This window comes from Leucopleurus acutus (genome assembly GCF_964270905.1).
Source record: "Leucopleurus acutus genome assembly, chromosome: 9".
In the NCBI taxonomy this organism is placed as follows: domain Eukaryota; kingdom Metazoa; phylum Chordata; class Mammalia; order Artiodactyla; family Delphinidae; genus Leucopleurus; species Leucopleurus acutus.
The window spans coordinates 80,773,116-80,797,446 of record NC_139144.1 but is presented as its reverse complement, the minus strand read 5'-3'; the positions used below and the strand labels follow the sequence as shown (position 1 = coordinate 80,797,446).

General features: G+C 38.2%; 1 protein-coding gene across 4 annotated transcripts in view; it reads left to right on the top strand.

Annotated features, from left to right (window-relative positions):
- Window positions 1–24,331, top strand: part of CADPS2 (calcium dependent secretion activator 2) — a 484,769-nt gene that overhangs the window by 442,716 nt on the left and 17,722 nt on the right. For all 4 annotated transcript variants that reach the window (XM_082846689.1, XM_082846688.1, XM_082846687.1 and 1 more), the window contains 3 exons: window positions 3,051–3,134; window positions 3,241–3,273; window positions 16,709–16,816. In XM_082846689.1, coding sequence (XP_082702815.1) covers window positions 3,051–3,134; window positions 3,241–3,273; window positions 16,709–16,816 — 225 coding nt within the window. The remainder of the gene's footprint in view (window positions 1–3,050; window positions 3,135–3,240; window positions 3,274–16,708; window positions 16,817–24,331) is intronic.

Below are 24,331 nucleotides of genomic sequence, written 5' to 3'. Positions count from 1 at the left end.
CCACATGCCGCGGAGCGGCTGGGCCCGTGAGCCATGGCCGCTGAGCTTGCGCGTCCGGAGCCTGTGCTCTGCAACGGGAGAGGCCACAACAGTGAGAGGCCCGCATACCAAAAAAAAAAAAAAAAAAATGGAGCCCAAGAATGCTGTGACATGCATGCAGCAGGTGCACACACTGGACTTCGTGGGATATAACCTGGTGCTGCTTCACACTCTAAAGAGAAGACGAGCCAGACAGGTTGTCAGATGCCACAGTGGGGCAACTTCTGCCCTAAGGTCATCTGCTAATGGGCTTCCCCAAGTGTTGTTTTAGCCACTCGATTTCTGCTACCCTGCTGCTCAGCCCCTGTGCCACAATGCAAACGAAGCTTACCCAGTATCCTCCAATGGAAGTCAGTTTCAGTTACACTGTTTGTCCCTCATCACTTCCTGCCTTGTGTCATGACCAACTGTGTACACGTCTGTCTCTCCTACTAGTTTGTGCATTCCTGGAGGGAAGGGTCTAAGACTCACTTTTTTTTTTGTATTCCCCATATTAGGTGCTCAATAAGAAGAAGAAAATAGCATTTATTGAGCACTTATTATATGCCAGGCACATTAGTTATAGCATTTAATGCTTACAACTCTGTAGTGTGATGGCAAAGAACACGGGCTTTGGAGCCAGACCACCTGTGTCCAAAGCCTCCCTCCTCTACTGTCAGCCACATGACCTTGATACAGATGGGATTCCGACATGGGTCTTCTGACTTACAGCATCAACTCTATCCTGCCTGCATAGATATCATGTCACTGAATTAGACGCATGCGCTGGTAACCAAATGCATTATTTCTCCTTATCACTAAACAATCCCAAGGCTACCCCCGTTAACTTGTGACTTAACATGTGTAGGTTTTTAGACATATAATGACTAGTGATTTAGCTCATCATACCAATAATATTCATTCTTTATATCTCTTAGTGTGTTGCCATTTTCACAGTCCCTTCACCTAAATCATCTCTGCTGATTTTCACACCATCCTTATTGTGAGCAAAGCAGTGACATTTTCCCCGTTTTACTGATGAGTACACTGAGGCTAGAGAAGCTGAATGTCCAGACTGTTGTCTCACCTCCAGAGAGTGGCAGAGCTTCAACTCGAGCTAAGATCTTCTAAATCCATCCACAGGACCTGCCTCTACTTTGCCTAGTCCCTCAGCATCACTCACCTGTGTAAACAAATACTAAAGTGAAGCAGATGCTATGCTAGAGCCTTCAGTGGTTCACGTTGTCTGGTAACCATAGCAATTGTCTCTCTCCTCGTGGCAAATGATATCACCCATCACACACTGGCTTTCAAGATTTGAGTTACAAGAGATGAGGCATTTTCCGCAGAGGGCCATTAAGTTTGGCATTCCCTTCCCCTGGTCATAGCCCTGGAGTATAGGTCTTCTGGGTCTTTGCCAACCACAAGAAGTTGAGTTAGCCAGCTGTGATTGGTAAGAAATCTTAATGGGCAGGAGGAAAGTGCTAAACTGACTTTTAGTTGTGAGCAATTTGTAATTTTATGTTTTTTGCTATTTGTATCCCCAAGGATAACTAACCAACCATACATAGTTCTCATTCTTTAATAAAAATAAAATTTTAGTCAGCAGTTCACATGAATTTGTTTCTGTGTTCTTACATCATGTCTCAAATGATGTGATGGAGAAACCTGCAGGGAAGTTTTTGTTTCTTTTGCATAAACTATTTTGCAGTAATTGACCAGCCATAGCGAAAAGATTATCTCCTGTGCACTCTCAGCGAGTTCTCTGCTCACCAGAGACCAATAAGGTGTGTCCCTAGAACTATTATCCCTTTGTTGAAGAAGCTGCTTTAATTAATTTCCTTCATTAATTTCCCTTTTTGTATTTAAAAAACCGTGTCGGTATTTTCCCTTTGGGAAGGTATAATTTGTCAATAGTGCATATTATTTTGCTTCTAAAGAGGAAAGATGTAGGGCAGTAGATCCTTATTAATATCTTTTATTTATCTTCATGCCAGATCTTAATGTTTCTGCTCAATGAAATAAAATTCTCCACATTTTTAATTACATTACAGTATATATGTCTTAACTCTCATTTCGTAGAAGTATAACATTTTAGAAATGTAAAACTCTTAAGACAATTTTAATTCCATACCCGTCCCACCAACACAAACACACCTTTGACTGATGGGGGAACCGGTGCACTGGTTGGCTGGAGCCCACATAGCAGTCAGTCAATGACAGAATCAGGATTTATATTCTCAGTCTGGTGCTCTTTTCATTGTACTCTGCAGTGCGTGTATCAGTTTGAGCTCCCCAACTACTTTGTAAGCTTCTGAAAGCAGGGATGATCCTAACATGTCCCAATTGGAACTGCTTGGTGAATACTCGTTAGCTGATGTATCATACTTCATTTCAATGTTACAAGGGCCCCAAATGTTACACCTTTCCATTTTCTGTTCTTTGTCATTCAACCTCTTCTGTAGATAGAAAAAGTTGGGGAATGGTCAAGTGCTATATGTTAGAAAGGAATTTGATGAAGCTTGACCATCGTTGCCTTGAAACGTCTCTCTATTTTTTTTTTATTGAGGTATCAGTGACATACAACATTATGTTAGTTGCAGGTATACAGCATAGTGATTTGATATCTGTATAAATTGCAAAATGATCACCAAAATAAGTCCATCCCCATACAGAGTTACAACATTTTTTCTTGTGATGAGGACTTATAAACATCTATATTGGAGTTGAAAATTATATTAAGGAAGAGTCACAGGGATTTAAAGTTTTTTACTAATGGTTTAAGTCATCTCACACGTAGTAACCAGACTCCTATTACACATTGTTCTTTTATCTTAAAAAAATGTGCGTAATTTTTCCAGCAATGTAAAAGGACCTTAGAGTTCATCTTCAAAATGAGATTTTGTCATTGTGTCACTTTATACATTTCAGGTTTTTGTGCCACGGGAGAAGTTGGTCCAAGAGTTGTTTGCCCCGTTATTTGTTTGTATGCACAGTACTATCCTAAATACTCACTATAACGTGTATTCTAGTTTGTTTCAGTGTTGGAAGGGGTGTTGTCTAAGCTGTCAAGATATGATGAAGGTACTTTCTTTTCATCCATTCTGTCATTCACTGTGAGTATTTTGAATGAGTTCTCCTCTGCTGTCTTTTGACTGCTGTCACAGTACTTATCAAACAGTTAAGAAAATAATTCTCATAATTATCTCTTTTCCACTTAAGGTGAAAGCAGCCGCAAAATATGTTGATGTTCCAGTAAGTATTTTTTTATCTGCTTTTTAAAATTATAAACAAGTCTTTAAAAAAATAATTATGGTTCACCGCGGGTGTATTTCAGATCTTTAATCTAGCATCGTTGCCTCAGGGAGCAGTTTATTTTTCTTAAGCAAGCACTAACCCTCATAGCAAGGCCTGGCAAGGTTATTTCAGTGTACCTTTTCCGTTGTAACTTGGGGAGGTCAATTCATCCTGAGAACGTATCAGCTCAGCGGCAGCTCTAGGATGGGGGAGAAAATGACTCACATTACTTATAGGAAAAGGTTCACTCTCCTTCCCTTTCCATGAAAGCTCTAACAGGTTTCTTATAGGAGTTAAAGTAACAATTAAGACCTGTTGAATCAAAGAACTAGTTTTCTGAATACAGAAGTGTTATAAATAAATCAGTGTTCACTTAGTTCAACATTTGGTTTTTCACAGAATTCTTGGGAAACAATGCGTGACCTGTAAATTTGTTCAACAATTAAGATACCATGAGAGGAAAGTATGAAACTTACTTAGCTACAATGAAAAAAAATTCATGTGATAAATATAATCAACAAGTTAGTACAGCATTTGTAAGTTGATAGTCATTAACAAATTAGCTTTTGCCTTAAATTCTGTTATCACGTATATATGATCAAGGCCTAAGATGTTCTGTTTAATCATGTGTTTTGGCACGTGTATCAATTTTCAGAGAATTAGAGCACAATGGGAAGAAACTAAAAATTTAAAACTAAGTGGAATATAAGTCATCTCATCTTTGATTAAGGCTGTACTTGAATAGCATCACCATCTCTAGATCATCATTATGAATGTTAGTGGTTCGAGAGCTGGCAAGCGTTGTATATCAGTTGTAGGTGGCTCTTATTTTTGAAATGCATAACTGCATTTTATACTATGGACTAGACAGTCTCCAGGTTTATTGCTGCTATAGTTATTATAAATGAACATTTTAAATGAAAAGGCCATGGACTTTCCTGCCTTTGCCTGGGGTTTCTTCAGAGTAGTTTTTTGTTTGTTTGTTTTTAGTTTTACAGATGATTCCAAAAGAAGTCTTGGCATACTCCTTGTCTTGTACCTAGAATCAGAAAGTCAGTACTGGGCAATAAGCAGAAATAATCACATTTGTATGGTCCTGCAAAGGAACAGCATGAAAGAGAGAAAGGGAGAATTAAGGGGGAATGGTTTATACTCGCTGTATGAAAAAAAAAGACAAGTAATCATGGGAACACATGAATTTTATTGGAATTCCTAGCAAATACTTTATAATATAGATTTTTTTAAATTTTGAATTACAAATTTTGAATCACAAATTTTTGTTTTTAATTTTGAATAGGACACCATAATTATTTCTGTTCTTAGAGCTTTTGAAATTCTTTATTTGACTGTGTACTAGATCTGTTAGAGCCCATAGAGCTTCAGCATTGAAAGACACAGAAAGTGGTTCATTCACTCTCCTTCTCAATGCAGAAGCCCCGTCTCCTGATAGCCCTCACAAAGATTCAGTCAAGCTCTTTTAATTTTTTCAGTGATTGCAGGCTCACCGTAAGACAGCCTCCTCTTATGTATAATGAGTTGAAATTCTGTACCTCTGTGAATTCTGTCTTGGTTCTAATCCCTTTTCTGCATGATAGCCCTTCAAATATTTGTTGATAATTATCATACATCCACTTCCCAAGAGATATGGTGGCTATTCAAAGGGATATATTGTGTGAGGAATTCTTATTTTCTGTATTAAACATCCTTAACTTCTTCACTGAATTCACTAATTAAATACTTATTTAACACGTACTAAGTGCTAGACTCTGGGCATGTATGATGAAAATATATATACGTCCTGCCCACAAGCTGTTCAGTGTCTAGGAATAAAAGAGATAGGGAAATAGACATATCATGAAAACAGCTGTAATAATTGTATCCAGACTCTTTATCATAGCAATCGCTCTCTAGATGAATTCCAGCTTACCAATTTCACTATTAAATCAAGTTGCCACCCAGAGCAAAGCATACTAAACCATAGATATGGTCTGGCCATGGCAGATTGCTATAGGAAGAGTTTCTCCCTTAGATCCAGACATTACACCTCTATTATTGATGTCTGTAAGCATTAACTTCAAAAGCTATGAGGTGCTGTTGGCTGTTACTGTTTGTTTGTTTGTTTGTTTATGCTAAAACTCCAGCAAGATACCTTTCTGAAGCAGTCTTTTAAGGAGAACCTTATGAGAAAAAAAACAACAACACTGGCTCACCTTTCACAGAAATTAACTCAAAACTGATCAAAAACCTACCTGTAAAATGCAAACTACAATATAAAACTCTTCTGGAAGAAAACATAGAGAAAATATTTATGGCCTTAAGTTTGGTGATAAGGTTTTAGATACAACACCAAAAGCATCCATGAAAGAAAAACATTGTAAGTTGGACTTAATAATTGACTGCTCTGCACTGTTAAGGGAATGAAAAGACAAGCCACAGACATATATTTGATCAAGGACTTGTATCTAAAATGTACAAAGAACTCTTAATACGCAACAATAAGAAAACAAACAGCCCAATTAAAAGATGGTCAAAAGATAAGAACAGACATTGCAGTGAAGACATATAGGTATCAAATAGGCAAATGAAAAGATGCTCAACATCATTTGTCATTAGAGAAATGAAACTTAAAACAATAAGATACTATTACCTATTAGCATGGCTAAAATTTAAAAACTGACAGTAGCAAAATGTTGACAAGGATGCAGAGCAGTAGGGACTCTCATTCATTGCTGGTGGAAATACAAAATGGTACAGCCATTTTGGAAGAGCATTTTGCAGTTTCTTACAAAGCTAAATATAGTCTTTAGCAAACCACCGATTGCACTCCTAGGTATTTATCCAACTGATTTGAAAACATATGTCCACAACCAAAACCTGCACACAAGTGTTCATAGCAATTTTATTCATATTCAAGAATTGGAAGCAACCAAAATGTCTTTCAGTCAGTGAATGGATAAACAAGCAGTGGTATATCCATACAATTGGAGTACTAGTCAGCAAAAAAAAAAAAAAAGAAGAAGAAGAAGAAGAAAAATTAGCTATCAGGCGACACTAAGACACAGATGAATCTTAAAGGCATATTGCTAAGTGAAAGAAGCCAGTCTGAGAAGGCTACGTACTGTATGATATCATTTATATCACATTCTGAAAGGGAAAACTACATCTAAAACACTATAAATAAACTGTATAAAGATTACAGACAGGTTAATGGTTACCATAAGTTCAAGGTCAGGGAGACTTGAATAGGTGAAGCCAAGGGAACTTTTTGGAGCAGTGAGACTATTCCATGTAATACTGTAATGATAGATATAAAACACTATGCTTCTGTCAAGTCCTAACTTTATAGCACAAAAATTGAACCTGAATATATGAAAAAAATTTTTAAATCAATTAGGATATCATGGGCTCCTAGGATGGAGACCGTGATAAAATAATCTAAACCCTACTGCAAATGTATGGAATAACCTCACTAAAAAAAGTTGAAGGAAAAAAGTGCTGAGCTGAGTCACTTTTGAAATGGGTGGCATATATAAAAATAAAGGAAAAAGGAACTGTACATAAACATTGTACTCTTGCTGAGAAAGTGTTTCCTCCCAGGTTAACAATTCAGAAACCACTCTACGTGTATAATGGAATTGAACAATTAAGTAAAGGGTGGTGGCTGGTGGGAGCCAAGTTTCCCATGGAGTGAGATGTTGAAGACAAACAAGAGGAAGAGGCTAGAATTATTGCTGTGGTAATGGATTGGAGTTGGAGCCGTCAATGTGAACTTGTCTTTAGCTTAATATAGATAGAGCTGGTTGCATATAGAAATATTTTTAGATATACGTCTATGCACGGGTTAGTATATACACATATATTTCCTCGGTTTGTTAGCTGAGAGAGCCTAGAAGCAGTGATATCCCAGTAGCTACAAGCACACCCAGTGCCCAGATCGTGGTCTCTAATCTCCAATAAAATGAACCAGGATTCCTTGAAGAAATGGCTGACACTAGGACTGGGGCAGGAAACACAAGATGAGCCTGGAGCATCTTATATATGTGTGAGAGAAAGTAAGGAAGCGTCTAGAAAGAAAAACCCACAATGATAGGAGATATGTTAAAGGAACCCAGGAGACCCCTGAGAGAGCTCCCAATGGCCTGAGCTAGAGTAAGTTCAGCAACCAGATAAATTAGGTAGTGTTAGCTTATAACACAAAGTATAAAATATATATCTGTTAGTCCATACTGACGTAAGTAAATGATTGACTGAATAAATAAATGGGGAGGGGGGCTTCCCTGGTGGCGCAGTGGTTGAGAATCTGCCTGCCAATGCAGGGGACGTGGGTTCGAGCCCGGGTCTGGGAAGATCCCATGAGCTGGGCCCATGAGCCACAACTGCTGAGCCTGCGCGTCTGGATCCTGTGCTCCGCCACAAGAGAGGCCGCGACAGTGAGAGGCCCGCGCACTGCGATGAAGAGTGGCCCCCGCTCGCCGCAACTAGAGAAAGCCCTCGCACAGAAACGGAGACCCAACACAGCCAAAAATTAAATAAATAAATAAATGGGGGAAGGACTTCCCTGGTGGTACAGTGGTTAAGACTCGGTGCTTCCAATGCAGGAGGCGCAGTTTCGATCCCTAGTCAGGGAACTAAGATCCTACATGCGGCGCTGCCAGAAAAAAAAGAAATGGAAAAGGTAAATCTCCCAAGCAGAAGAATTCCAAATAAAGAATGTGGATACTTTACTTCCAAGGAGACAGTATAACTCCGTACTCCTTAAGGCTGTACGTAGCAACTCCCTTCCAAAGAGCACAGTATGAAAAGGAGGGTGAGGAGAATGGATTTATCAGGGAGAAACCTGACAGTATCACCTCAGCCAGTTTACTGAGGTCAACATCAACAGTGATAAATTATATAGATAATATTTATTCTTGATAAATATTCTGTGGTCTCCTTCCAGAAGCCTATAACTCCAGTCTAATCAGAGGAAAAACAACAGACACATCCCAAGAAAGGGACAGTCTACAGAATATCTGACCAGTACTCAAATTGTCAAGATCATCAAAAAGAAGGAAAGTCTTATAAATTGACAGGAAGAGGTTAAGGAGACATAATGACTAATTAAATGTAATGAGGTCTTCTGGACAGGATCACGGAACATAAGGAGGACATTAGGTAAAAACTAAAGAAATATGAATAAAGTATAGACTTTAGTTCATAATGTATCATTATTTGTTCATTAATTGTAACAAATATACCATACTAATGTAAGATATTAATAATAGGGGAGGGCTTCCCTGGTGGCGCAGTGGTTGAGAGTCCGCCTGCCGATGCAGGGGACACGGGTTCGTGCCCTGGTCTGGGAGGATCCCGCAAAAAAAAAAATAATAATAATAGGGGAAACTTAGTGGGGAGTAAATGGGAATTCTCCATACAATCTTCACAATTTTTCTATAAATCTGAAATTATTCTAAAATTTAAAAAAATTAAAAGGCAATGGACTAGGACTTAATACCTGAGGTTTAATTCCTCTTATGCTGCTCTACGCCCTTGGATTAACTGTATGACCCTGGGCATTACTTCACTTCAGTGGCCTCAGTTTAGTTATCTATAAAATGGATGAATAAGTTATATAAACTGCATTAGTCCCTCTAACTGTGATATTCTATCATTCTGTGAATTCTAGATCTCTGTCCTATTCCATCCAAGAAACAACAGAGCCCATAAATGTCACTTAGAAGATGATAGTAAGGTAAAGAGCTAGAAAAAAAATTCTTCAGAGAAATGAACAACATCTTCTAGCAAATAATCTCATTTTTGAAATTTTGAAAAAGCAAAAACTAAAAAATACATTTTATGAAATGAAGCGTTAGAAATATAAAATTATCTATGATATCAAGTGGCATTCCTAACACAAAAGAGAAGGAGGAATTCATGATCCTAGTACATACTTGATTGTCAGGTATTCCATGTAATTATAGCACAGCTGAAGATCTATAAGAGTCAATAACAAATGGGAGAAAATATTTGCAAATGAAGCAACCGACAAAGGATTAACCTCCAAAATATACAGGCAGCTCATGCAGCTCGATATCAAAAAAACAAACAACCCAATCCAAAAATGGGCAGAAGACCTAAATGGACATTTCTCCAAGAAGATGTACAGATTGCCATCAAACACATGAAAGGATGCTCAACATCACTAATCATTAGAGAAATGCAAATCAGGACTACAATGAGGTATCACCTTACACCAGTAAGAATGGCCATCATCAAAAAATCTACAAAGAATAAATGCTGGAGAGGGTGTGGAGAAAAGGGAACCCTCTTGCACTGTTGGTGGGAATGTAAACTGATACAGTCACTATGGAGAACAGTATGGAGGTTCCTTAAAAAGCTAAAAATAGAACTACCATACGACCCAGCAATCCCACTACTGGGCATATACCCTGAGAAAACCATAATTCAAAAAGAGTCATGTACCACAAAGTTCATTGCAGCACTATTTACAATAGCCAGGACATGGAAGCAGCCTGAGTGTCCATTAACAGATGAATGGATAAAGAAGATGTGGCACATATATACAATGGAATATTACTCAGCCATAAAAGGAAACGAAATTGAGTTATTTGTAGTGAGGTGGATGGACCCAGAGTCTGTCATACAGAGTGAAGTAAGTCAGAAAGAGAAAAGCAAATACCGTATGCTAACACATATATATGGAATCTAAAAAGCAAAAAAAATGGTTCTGAAGAACCTAGGGTCAGGACAGGAATAAAGACACAGGCGTAGAGAATGGACTTGAGGACATGGGGAGGGGGAAGGGTAAGCTGGGACGAAGTGAGAGAGTGGCATGGACATATATACACTACCAAATGTAAAATAGATAGCTAATGGGAAGCAGCCACATAGCACAGGGAGATCAGCTGGTGCTTTGTGACCACCTAGAGGGGTAGGATAGGGAGGTTGGGAGGGAGGGAGACGCAAGAGGGGGGAGATATGGGGATATATGTATATGTATAGCTGATTCACTTTGTTATACAGCAGAAACTAACACAACATTATAAAGCAATTATGCTCCAATAAAGATGTTAAAAATGAGTCAATAACAGAAAATGATTCAAATCAAGTCATTTAAATATAACATGTTATGAACATAGTCTTATGTATCTTTGTAATCTGTACTTTCATGACACTTCTTTATGAAAGAAAAAATATCATACATAAGAGAAAAATCATCAGTATGTTCCTGAACAGAAGTGAATTTCATTACCTCCTGCTTCTTAGCAAAGAAGCTAGTAGCCAACCCCTCCCCACCCCCGTGATATCTTTCTAATCAGGGTGATAAACTGTGACCTTCGGATGGTTTGGTAGATTTTTTCTTGGTTAAACAACCCTATTCTGGAGAGCTGTTCCTGTTGTAGTTGCACAGTTTAAGGCTCCATCATAGAACCTTGGAATGTTCATGGTGGCAAAGCCCTTAGACATATAAGAAAAGCAAGACCTCGAGGGCGTGAATCTGTTCCCCCTGCTCAACAGTAACTTAGATGAAGGGAACTCAGACCTGAGAGAGGGGAAGGGAGAATGGCTATAGTAGATGTAGGACCAGCATGAAAACATTCACTTTAGCTTTACAGACGTGAACACTAGGCCCAACCCAAAACTTCAGTAGATTTAAAGTAGAATATTAAACTAACCACCCCCCCCAAAAATATTGCCTCCCTATAAGGTAGGGAGGATATAGATGATAGCAATGTATGTTAAAAAGTTGTATGAAAAATTAAGTGAGACCATAATGTAAAGTAGCTGCTTAAAAAAACAAACACAAGGTAGCACAACAGAGAAGCTACAAACCCAAACTCAGGAGCCAGACTGCTTGAGTTTGGACCCTTGCTCCATCACTTTTGCTCAGTATCTGTATGACCTTGGGCATCAGTTTCCTTTTTTTTTTTTTTACAGCTTTATTGAGGTATAATTGATATATTTAAAACTGCACGTATTTAATGTCCATAATTAGATGAGTTTGGACATAGGCATATACCCGTGTGGACATCAATTACTTTATCAAATGGAAATAGAATAGCACTTCTAGGCTTGTTGTAAATATGTTAAGCACTTTTCAGGATTCCTGGAATGAAATTAGTGATCAATCAATGTTAGTTGTCATCATACATTATTACTGATTATAATAAATCTAGTGTCCAGATTCTAAAAAATAATCATTCTGCTCTGTACTATCTTGTTCACATCTGTGTTGTGGGAAAATCCATCTGTAGTCTTTTAAAAACGACGTATAATTTTTACTTTACCTCCTTTTGAAGAGAGCAGCCAGCATAGTTAAGGGGATCTGGAAATAATGGCTTATAAAGAAAAAAAGGGAAATTGGAATATTATCCTTGAGAGAGGAAAACGCTAAGAGACAAGAGAGTCACGTTTAATACATGGAGTTCCCATTTAAAGAAGCCTCAGTCTGTATCAATCAAGAGGATAGAACTAGGATCTGTGACTAAAACCTAGTGGGAGGGCTTCCCTGGTGGCGCAGTGGTTGAGAGTCCGCCTGCCGATGCAGGGGACACGGGTTCGTGCCCCAGTTCGGGAAGATTCCCACATGCCGCGGAGCGGCTGGGCCCATGAGCCATGGCCGCTGAGCCTGCGCGTCCGGAGCCTGTGCTCCGCAACGGGAGAGGCCACAACAGTGAGAGGCCCGCGTACCGCAGGAAAAAAAAAAAAAAAAATTGTCTCCTTGTTAAATAGACACCATGACAGTGTTTGCATAGTGTATTGTTAACCTCCTGTGGAAGGTTAAACGGGCTTCTTCTGTATCTAAATCTGTAGCTGTGAAAAATGTCTGCAGCATTGCACCCACCCACCCGTGAATGGGGAAAGTGAAGACTTGCACCTGTGGGATTAGGTGTAGCAGCAGGAAGTAAGAGCATTTGCAGTGTGTAATTAGCAAGGAATTTTTTGCTTTTCTTTTTTTTTTAAACGGCATTTTCATCTCACTGGGTTAACCAGTGATTAGCGCTCGAAAAAAATTTGCTGGAGTCTGCATCCTTACTTAAACTCATTCCCTCGCTGGTGTATTCTATTATGCAGCCAAAGTCAGAGGAGCTCACCTTACCATACTCCATTCCCGTCCATATTTGATTTCTTTATGCTCGTGGGGGAATGTTTTTAGTTATTTGTATCCTTTTACTATAACTTCGTTAGCCAAATTCTGTTCTTTTCTGAATCGAATTAGAAGCAATCCAGGAAGGCTTATTTTGATTTAGAGATTACTACCCTAAGAAATAAGATGGAGAAGTTAGTGCTTAATGAACTGAGGATCTCAAAGTTTTTTGTTTTTTTTTTTTAACATCTTTATTGGAGTATAACTGCTTTACAGTGGTGTGTTAGTTTCTGCTTTATAACAAAGTGAATCAGCTATACATATACATATATCCCCATATCCCCTCCCTCTCGTGTCTACCTCCCACCCTCCCTATCCCACCCGTCTAGGTGGTCACAAAGCACCGAGCTGATCTCCCCATGCTATGTGGCTGCTTCCCACTAGCTATCTGTTTTCCATTTGGTAGTGTATATATGTCCATGCCACTCTCTCACTTCGTCCCAGCTTACCCTTCCCCCGACCCCGTGTCCTCAATCCCATTCTCTACGCTGCGTGATCTCAAAGTTTTAAATGGGAGAATGAAAAACAACATTTACTCTCTCTTGGTGGTATTTAATACATAATGTGCTCGCTATGTGGTTTTTAATTGTTATTTTCTCGTTCATTAAGAAAACTGTAATTACAAATATAGCGAAGATTTCTAAATGTAGCTCTCCAGAACAAAATATCCTTGATAAAAATTCATCCAGATCTACAGTTGTTGAAGTTTAACAGGCTGCTCCTTTGATAAGGTTGGAGACACCCACTTGCACCAGAATGTGTAGCAATATTCTACCTGGTGATGCAGTCACATGCATGCTTTTCATTTACACACCAGCAAACAAAAACGTAACTGAGTGTGTTCAGTTTTTTGCTTTTTTAACTAAACTTTATTTCCTAATAAGATAACATGTAATAATGGAATGAGACGCAGTGACTTCCAAAATATGTAGATCTTACTGCCATAAAACAGAGTCTTTGCACAAAGGAGCACTGAACCAGCGATAATGTCTTCTATCCAAACACATTTGTACTGTAAGTAGAAACTGTTTAAAAGGAAAATTACATCTTTTTCAGCAGTTTATCAGAGATAATTACCCTTCATACACCAAAGGAAGGATAAAGTGTTTTAAAGAACTATAATTCTAATTGGTAAATGTCACCAGCTGTTGCAGTTATCCTTACTTGTATATATTCTTTTAATGATTATAGTCTCATGCCACAAGCTACATGAAAATATATTCACTAGGTGTGAAATTCCCGTATGTCACAGTTGCAAGAATACGTAAACAGCTCAAAGATAAAGGAAGAAATAATGCTAATGAGGAATGTAAGAATTGTAGGTTTTGTTTTCTAGGCAAGTGGATCTTAATTTGCCAAAGGGGAGAAAATGTAATTTCAAAAAGAAAAAAAGAAAAAGACAACACTTAATTTGTTGAAATAAACTTTTAAATGAGCTTTACTTCACACCCTCAACCACGGTTGTGATTTTCTTAGCTGTAGAACTGTCTCAGCTTACAGATTTCAGCATTATATCCCTCGGGTCTGCGGAAGGGAATAGCACTGAGTTTTTTCTTAGGCTTAAACTGTAAAAGTGTTTGTTAGTTTTAGATGACAAAAGATAAATTCTTCCTGGACAGTGTTTCATGATGTCTAATGTTATCTTAAAAGTGATCAAGGAACTGGGAAAAAAATTACCTTCGGGTCTGTGGCAAGCGTTTAAAGCCATCATTCTCCATTTCTCCTGGCTGTAACTCAGTTTCCAGTGAGTCTGATGGGTCAAGTGATTGACTAGTTTAAACTTCTAAGCGTACTCTTCTTTTGAAAGGCAGAAATAAAAATGGGGTAGCGGTGGGGAAAAATGGTGGAGGAGGCACGCCTCTCATGTGTTGATTCTTAACTCTCAGGTCCTCTGGGCTGTGCCCAGCTGCCTTGGTATTATATATATCACAGCATTTTGTTTCTAAGCACCTGACTGAAACTCAGATGTGGAGCTGACTTGTTATCATGTATAGAAAGTCGTTCTCCTGTCATTTTCATTCTGCGGCAGTATCCTTTCTGAATGTTCACACTTTCAGTGTCTTGACGAATTTGAGAGGCACCGAGAGAAATCCTTATCTTATGGGCTAGCTATCTTCAACCGTTAATAGTAGTTAGTAATCTTGTACAAATTACCCTGCCTTTTTACTGGAAAAACTTACGTGTAACACCCCTCGCCCCCAAAGAAGAAAATAACCTAGGCTTCTCTTGAGTAGCCTTGTAATTATTTAAACTTTCAGACATTGCTTATGAGAATTATGTAGAAAAATAGTGAAGGCATGAATTTGGTAAGTTGTCTCCATTAAGTTTGGAATATATTTCCTACATTGTGTTTGGATGCTCTGGAAGGAAAGATCAGTGAAGACATTTATATAAATAGTTGTTTCAGATTATAGCTAGTCACGAATTTTGGTTTTGGTTTTTGTTTTATAAATTTATTTATTTTTTTTATAAATTTATAAAAGGTTATGGTTTTTGTTTTATAAATTTATTTATTTTTTTGGCTGTGTTGGGTCTTCAAATCTGTGCGAGGGCTTTCTCTAGTTGCGGCGAGCGGGGGCCACTCTTCGTCACGGTGCGCGGGCCTCTCACTGTCGTGGCCTCTCTTGTTGCGGAGCACAGGCTCCAGACGCACAGGCTCAGTAGCTGTGGCTCACGGGCCCAGTTGCTCCACGGCATGTGGGATCTTCCCAGATCAGGGCTCGAACCAGTGTCCCCTGCGTTGGCAGGCAGATTCTCAACCACTGCGCCACCAGGGAAGCCCCCTCAAGGTTATGTTTGAAAGGATCCTTCCGTCCATGTGGTATAAATTTCCCTTTAGGCTAAATATAAGAGGTAAATATATAAGAACTTTCTGTGATTTTCATTGCCCAGAAATAACTTTGTTACCAAAAAATCAAATTAATTTTTATTAATGAGATATGCCCAATGTCTATACTGTGCACTGGTTAAGAGATGGGCAGCTTTATCATTGTATCAATACATAAGATACAATCCCCTCCTGGAAAAAGAAGTGATAAGAACTTTGTCCTTAAGTGCCTTAAGGAAAAGGCACTACTACTGTCCTAGCATCACTCAGATGTATATCTTGTCTTTCCTGCAGTAGTAATAGTTAAATGATTCATATCCTCTTTCACCTAGTTTCCTTACATTATTTACTTTTACAAAGAGTCCATTGATGGAGTTTGTAAGCGCATCCTATAGATAAGAAGTTATGCACGACTGACATTGACTTATTCGGGCATCAGTTCTACCATTTCATCATTATTATTGTCCTATTCTAATGAAATGAATTACTCAGTACAGACTATGAGTCAACCCCAGGTATAGAGTATACAGATCATCTAGTCCAGCTGTGTGAAACTAAAAGAAGAACTAGAGATAAATTTAGAAGGAAAACTCTCTAGGAGCCATTCAGGTTTTTGTCCCTCCCTGGTGCTGATTCTGTAGACTCTGTAGGGAGGAGGAATTCTGTTAACTGCCTTATCTTGTCTAATATTAGAGGACACCAACTGTTGAGTAACTTTGGAAACTTGTCTAATCCACACCTTTGGCTCTTCATGGGAGACTAGTTCATCAGTATTCTTATTGCATTTCTAAAATAATATAAATCCTTGAGGTAGTATTGATAAATATGGATGAGTAGAAACAATGGATAACCCACAAAATTTTGATTTGCATTTCACTTTGTAATGCATTAAATATTTTTTGTTCAATATCTTCCTAATAAGAAAATTTATTTTGTATCCCTTGAACACCCATAGTAGTTGAGGAAGACAAACCAAGGAAAGCTAACATTTTTTAAAATATATATGGATAAACCAGCCAGAAATGATGAAAACGAAATTGAACTTACAATTAGGAAATGATTATTGCATGTGGGAACTTTTTTGAAAAATGTATTCATTTATACTGCTTGGCATATTGACCTAGCAAGTTAGCCATTAAAAAAAAAAAAAAGTATCTACTAGCTTACAACCACATATTTCTAATCATCTTAATAATGATAAGAAACTATGACCTCAAGTTATAGACCTCAATAATAAACGTTCATTTACTTTAATTATGGAATTTGAAGGTGTCCATTGTTGATTTGATCTTAAGCATATTTTTCTACTGTAACTGTTGAAGGATATAAGGAATGATTTTCTAGGATGGTGATTAAATAACATTTTCACAATCAAGACGTGATATTGTCTTATTCCCTGTGCTTTTCCCTCACAACAGAAACCAGGAATGGACCTGGCAGACACCTATATTATGTTTGTTCGGCAAAACCAGGATATTCTTCGAGAAAAGGTCAATGAGGAAATGTATATAGAAAAGTTGTTTGATGTAAGTACCCTTGCAAATCATGCTGGCTTTGCAGCTGTACTGTGAAGGAAACAGTTACACTTTGATGGTATGTCTGCCGAGCAGACTCTCTTTTTTATTTCTTTTTCTTCTACGCAGTTAATATAGTTGCCCATTTTATTTCTTTGACTGCTGACAGAAGCCTTAACTGGCTTTTTTCTGTACTTGAAAACTGTCACTATTAGAGTGAGAGTCTCAAAATCCTTCTAAGGTTAATTTTAGCAAGCAAGGTGATATCCAGTTTACCGTTGTATAGAGTTTACATCACTTGCCTTTGCAGCAATCCATAAACAGAATCAGACTGTAATGGATTTGGCCCCTACTATAAAAGTTTTTCTTAAGTCAGTATAATATTCTTCATTTTAACAAAGAAACAAGCTGCAGTAAAGGCAGATATCTGCCACTGTACTGTTAGTGTGCACTTTCATCTTGCTTTCCAGTACTGACGTTTGCTAACAGAATACTGCTGTAGTCTCGTGAAGGTCTTCATTGAGGCATGGCAGCTCCTAGAATGGGGAGGTTGTGGTTTTAGATGGCCTGATCAGCAAGTGTCATTCACCGAGTACCTGTAAAAGAGACTAAGAGAGCAGTCCATTTCAACAACAATGTTGTCACTCATTTGTAATTATTCAGCAGTCAGTTCAAAGGAAATGGTGCTTTGCTTGTGACATAACTTGGCATAATTCACTACAGTGCTGATTCTGAAATGGAGTATTTGCTTTGAACTGTATTTATTTATGTACATCTTCTCTGCATTTTAGAAATGCTTTTCTGGCAGTTTCATTTAATTATGCAAGTTACTGCAAATGTTTTCATAACAGCAGTTCACGGGCTTCATGGTGACACTTCAGCTGTGGCAGTTACAGAAGGTCCTGCTACGTCATCATCTCCACCATGGTCTGTCATGTCAGTGTTTGCTGTTTGTCAGATTGGGTGGTCAAAATGAGCCTTATCTTTCATATTTTATGTTTCTAGCCTCTACCCAGGCTGTTTTACAATAAAAGTATCATCTGTTTTAATAAGCTAAGTGTTAATATGTGTGAAAAGAATGATTTCCTAAAAGCTTTGATGCCCTGCAGGGGTAGAAAAATTATCATCCATCCAGCTGGCTCCTTTACAAAATACTGAAACCATATTAGCAACTTCTGCTTCCACTTGGTATTGCTCTGAATTTACAAGCATATGTTTCACTTCCAAGTTCTCTTTTACTTTTTTGCTTATGTGGTAATTTTCAAAAATGTTGAACAGAAAAGTTGAGTTGATGTTATTCCTATTATGTTTCTTCTTGGTATAGCTAAAGCACATCTTCTATGGTGAAAAAATTGTAGAGTCATTCTGGAAATAGGCCACTGTGTGTGTGTGTGTGTGTGTGTGTGTGTGTGTGTGTGTGTGTGTGTGTGTGTGTGTTTCTTAACATCTTCAATTTTTTGTCTTGGCGACCTATTTACTACAAAGCTTGCCATCAGATTGTAACAGAGGTAGAATTTCTTTTCTTTTTTTATAAATTTATTTATTTATTTATTTATTTTTGTCTGCGTTGGGTCTTCGTTGCTGTGCGCGGGCTTTCTCTAGTTGCGGTGAGCGGGGGCTACTCTTCATTGCGGTGCGCGGGCTTCTCGTTGTGGTGGCTTCTCTTGTTGTGGAGCACGGGCTCTAGGCGCGCAGGCTTCAGTAGTTGTTGCACGTGAGCTCAGTAGTTGTGGCTCGCGGGCTCTAGAGCGCAGGCTCAGTAGTTGTGGTGCACTGGCTTAGTTGCTCCGTGGCATGTGGTATCTTCCTGGACCAGGGCTTGAACCCAATGTCCCCTGCATTGGCAGGCAGATTCTTAACCACTGCACCACCAGGGAAGTCCCAGAATTTCTTTCTTCATAAAGTTATTTCCTACTTAAACTCCCCTTCATTCACCAAACTTCTTTTGAAGACCTTTTGTATGGCAGCAATAACAAACGGAGCTAACTAAAGTGGATGCCAGGAGGCCAACATTAAAATGATGGGCTAGTTTGATTGTCCTGGTGATAGGTATATACTTTCCTTTCAACGCCTAAGCATCAGACATGGCTGTGAGTTTGCTTCTAAGGGGAACCCTTGACAAGCCACCATTCTGTTTTGGTTGTGAAGGTTTTGTCATTCTGTGTATCCCCAGTAGAACATTGGACTTGTTATTTGTAAAATAGTTATAATGTCCTTAAACATTCTAATATTTTTAAGTTGCACATTTTTATTACTGTAATTAAAAATAAAAAGTAATCTGTAATTCTATTGATATGTCACCAAGAATAACATATGAAGGGGTACCGAGAGCCCCTAATTAGCCAAGACTGAATTTGCCTCAATTACAGTTAGTAAATGAGAGGTTATCAAGTATGTGTTGAAAGGTAAAGTAGAATGTGTATCTTAAGCAACAGATCATTACTGAGAGACGTTATATAATTACTTGGCTGGAGCTTAAAATAATATTGTTAGGTGTCAAGAAACAGTTGAAAGTAATGACCCTATAAATCCTGTTAGCAACCTTAGCCTAGTACAGATAAAAGAATGAACAGTTTTATTCAGGCATCATGACAAACTTTTGCTATTCCAGTTCGCTTCCTGAGTAAGGAAATGGAGCCTCCCACCTTCAGATGCAGAAGAAAATGCGCACACACACACTCACACGCCTGCGCGCAGACGCGCGCACACTCACTGCAGTGAGTCAATACTTAGTGGTTTTAACCCACCCAGATGAGAGTACAGGGCCTGCAGTTTCTGGTCATGAAATAGGAGAGCTTAACTTCTTACAAAAGATGTGCTTTTTATCCAGATGAAGTTCGCTTCGTTCTAGAACACATAGCAGTATTTCCATATAAAACAATTATTCTACAAAACACCCATCCTGCCACCAACACCAACACTTTAAAAAAGAATGCATGTGTTTTACTAAAGAATTTTTCTCCGCATGATGCCTCACGCATGAAAAAGACTGCTGAAAATTCTGTGAAACTGGCCCTGAGAGTAGTAATTAATTACTTGTGGTGTTCCTGGCCTCAGAAACTTTTTGATCCATTAAGCATCTTACTAGTTCCTGATACTTGTGGCTAAATACCTTAGGTTCTGATTAAATAACTGTACCAGGGACTAAGGTAAAAAAATGACCATTGCCCTGGATTTGCATCCATCGTGTTGGGGAGGCACCTGCAGAGGAGAGTGGTACCTTCTACTGTTGTCCATGTGCAGCCCCCCACCCAGCCGTACACCATGACTGCTTCCTAAGCATCCTGCACTGCTATTATTATTGTTCTAGCCCCTAATGGAAGTTTTCTTATTTCTTCAATGTGTTAAAGAGGGGGATCACTAAAATCTGTATTATCTGAAAGACCATAGATAGGATAATCTTAGACGTTTACATCAAATCTTGAAATATTAAAAGTATCATTTGAAGATCAAAACAGTTAATATTAGGATAAATATCAAGACGTTCTGCTTTACTCCACAAGTGGTTAAACTTATAAACACTTTCTGCTTAAAACAGAAATAATTTCCAAAAAGTGTAAGTAAATGATGGCAGATCCCCTGTTTAACGGAAGGTACTAAGTTTGATTAAGGTACATCCCTAATCTTTTCAAAGTGTCAAAATAATTATAATAGCCTTCCCTGTCACCACTACTATTCGCAGGGCACCTCCGTGTGCCAGGAAATATGCTAGATACTTGACCTATATCATTTCTAACCTTCTGGGTAGATGCCATCACCCCCATTTTAGCCTTATTTTCAGGTTAAGGAATCTCCCACCCAGAGACAATAAAGGACTTGTTAAGTGCTAAATCGGACTTTGAAATTGTGTCTCTCTAGTTTCAAAGTCCATGTTATGTCTACCATACTTCAGACTTACAAAATTTGAAGTGGTAAAACAGTGTTTGTAGGAAGAGGGCTAGGCCAGGAATCCAGAAACCTCAGATCCAGCCACAGTTCTGCCATTAATTGGATGAGTGAGCTTCAAGAAGTTATGTCACCTGTTTGAGACTCAGTATAGGTAGTACATATAAACTGAAGAAGCTAGTCTAGAACTCCAGATGGTTTCTGAAATCCCTTCCAGATTTTAAACCAACCAATTAAATTAGTTCTAATTTTAGCAGTGGCGCCAAAAGTTACTGGGTTGGTTGCATGCTGAGTCTTGCACCCCGGAGTAGCAATCAATTCTTAAGTTTTTTTGTGATGGCCAGGTGAAAGCAATAAGCAGTAGCAATTACAGTAGATAAGTAGAAAATAGATTCTATGTAAAGACTGTCATTTGACATTCTGTACAGCTACCACCATGGTTCTGAACCCTACATTTAGAAAAATGGTTGGAACTCATATTCTGTATTCATGTTAAGTCTTTCTGAGTGACCAGAATATCTTAAACAGAGGCTCTCTTTGCCTGTCAAGTGGTCATTGGTGGTACACAAGCTGTGTTTAAAATCTATATGTTAATATAATGGTCCCTGCGTCACGCAGTATATTCTTGTAGCTTATATTGTACAACATGGGGAATATAGCCAATATTTTATAACTATAAATGGAGTACAACCTTTAAATGTTGTGAATCCCTATATTGTATATCTGTAACTTATATAATACTGTATAGCAACTATACTTAAATTTAAAAAAAGAAAAAATTATACTCACTTATTATGTTTTGAATTTAGCCAAAGGAAAAAAATATACATGTTAAATCTACTTTTTCAATTTAAAAAAATGTGTCTTATCTGGGTAAGAGAAATCTAGAGGAAGTTCTGTAGCAGAAGAGAATATGGATTCACCAAAAGAAGGTGTTCTGCTTTGCAGGCAATCTCCCTTACCTCAGTGTATAAAACATCATTGTCAGTAGCCGTTTAAAAATTTTATCAAATCAAAACCATCTACAACTTGTCTGATCCCAATATAAAGGCATGGCAATGATTTTCTAATTCTTAAGTTCCATTTTTAATGCCTACTATGATGTTTCTTCCCACGCTCTCAAGTTTCAGCAAACACAGTGAGAGCCCCAAGTGCCCATGGGTCAGGAGAGAGGCTGGGCAACTTCCCTGAGAGCTTTGGATCTCTGGGTCGGAAAGTGGTGATGTTTCAGAAATCAAAACTGACACCACGGTAATCGCCACGAGAGCATCCTCTGTGGTCACTTCCTAATGTCCAAGAATATTACCGTGCTGAGGCCCGTAGGGGTCGACTGAAGTGCATCCTGCTGTCCAGGAGAGACACTCAACCTTCCTACCTCTCTAAACCTTTGTGCATCTATAGGGCATTTCCCATCTTGTGTCCCTTTGAAACAATTTCGATTTAGCTCTAGTGTTGCTGAAGACACATCAGGGTGCAATATTTAATTGGTAAATCATGCAGATTAAACATTCTCTTGTGTTATAAACTGATTAAATATCTAATTGTTGAGGAGTTTCATCTCAATGAGATTTTTTTTTAAATCGTGTTGTGATGTCTTCTAAAATTAAAAGTAATTCTTTAAATGATAATTAATCAGTGATATTCATCCGAATAGTGTTTTATGAAGGATTAATTTCTTAGGACTTTCCTTGAAAAGAATTCGTTTCAGTAAAGAAACTCTAAATTAAACATTTTAAGTAAAATCGACCTAAACTATGTCAGTGAGTTCAGTAGTCATTTTAAGATATGGTAAGAAAAAGAAATGAAACTATTGCAAGTGAATATGCTTTTCAAAATAAAACTAATTTTGCACTTCTATGCTCGTTTGTCTCTGGACTCCCAAATAAGAAAAAGGGGGGAAATGCTCAGAATTTTTGAGTTAACTGTTTCACACCAATGCCCAAATATTTGATTTGAGAATTTATTCATCCTCAGTAAGACTGACACTACTATTCTTAACTTATTTAAAAATTAAATTTATCATGTTGGTTTCCCAAGAATACATGAAAGCAACAGGACATGGGTAAGAATGGCTGCTAGATAGTAGGATATATTTAGAACTGACCATCTACTTTTTCAGTCATATTCCTTGGATGAATTTCTTTGTGTATGTAATCAACCTCATTATTAGAAATGCAGGCTGGAACCCGTTAAGACCCGTTAAGAAGACTTCTTTGCCTTCCTGCATTTCTTATCATTCCATGATATTATAGATATATTCTCTTATATGTGAATGTCGATTTAAAAATAGCGCTTTTCCTCTTTTCAATGATCTTTCACTTTCAAATGACGAGCAAGTGGTTATATACCTGCCTAAATCAGTATAGCTTCCCGTTACAGCGTATTTTCTTTTTGGTTTTGTCCCTATGTAAAAAGAAGTCAAATGTAAAGCATTAACTTTGGCACATCATGCCCAATCATGATTTCCCTATCAGCACTCAAATGTTACCATCACTCTCATGTCATTGCATTCTTTTCGTTTTCCATCACTAGAAAAGATGGATGATAGAAGCTCAGCGATGTCCTTGAGAGTCTTTGAGATCATTTATTTCTACCCACTGTTAGGTCGTGTACCCTGGGCCACACTGTGCTCTAAAGGTAGATAAGAAGTTTAACTGTCTGTTTCTTACTTGTGTTATAGGACCGGCATCTCACATCTCCTACATTTAAACAATGTCTGATTTCGCTGCTTTAACACATTGTTTTCCAGGTGGTGGTTTTTATTTTCATTATATATATTCCTGCTTTGTTTTACCCACAGTATTCAGACTCCCACTGAAGTTGTTGGACGTCTTTTAAGACAGTTGTAGTCAGACTTGTTCTGTATATGGTCATGTCTGCCTCAGTAAATGCCATACAGAGCTTGCCCCTTAGCTGTTTTCTTTTTTCCCCTCAAAGTTTGTTTCTCTTCAAAACCTCTGCTCTCAAATTACAGCCGTCTCGTTCATTTTAGTTAATAATCCTTATTTTCATGTTATCATTTGTAAGTGTAAGGATTTGTGAAAGGATCTACTTTTGATGTACGGTGTGTGCCAGAATAGCTTTGGCAAGTCCAGACGCGGCTCTGCGGCCAAAGGCCCTCATTTGAACCTAAGCTGTTGGTGCATTAAGACCTGAGAAACTTGAGATAAGCGTGCCTAATTGCCTAAAAGAAACTCAACAAGAAAATGTATTGTAGCGTGTTGATCTTATTTCTTTAATAATTCAAAAGAATCTTCCAGAAATATGTGGACTTCTTCCTTAGATTCTTGAAATGTGATCACGGGACACAATTGTCATTTGGCACTTGCCCAGAAATACACATCTTTGCATGAGGCACCTGGACATATGTGGCAGGTCTGGTAGAATCAGCTAATTAACAACACAGGCTTAAACAGGCACCTCATCTGGCAGCGCAGTTAGTTGCCTGATGGTGCTCAGCGGGACCGGGTAGTGCTTTTTATTTTTCTACCCTAATGGTCTGCTGCCCACCTAATTTTGCCTTATTGTCAGTCACTACTTACCGCAGCTTGGGGCCCTCCCAGGAGGCTAAATTATTATCAAAGGATTAGGGAGATGTAGCCTTGCAGCTCTGACATTTCTGATTACTTGTCTATGCCCGAA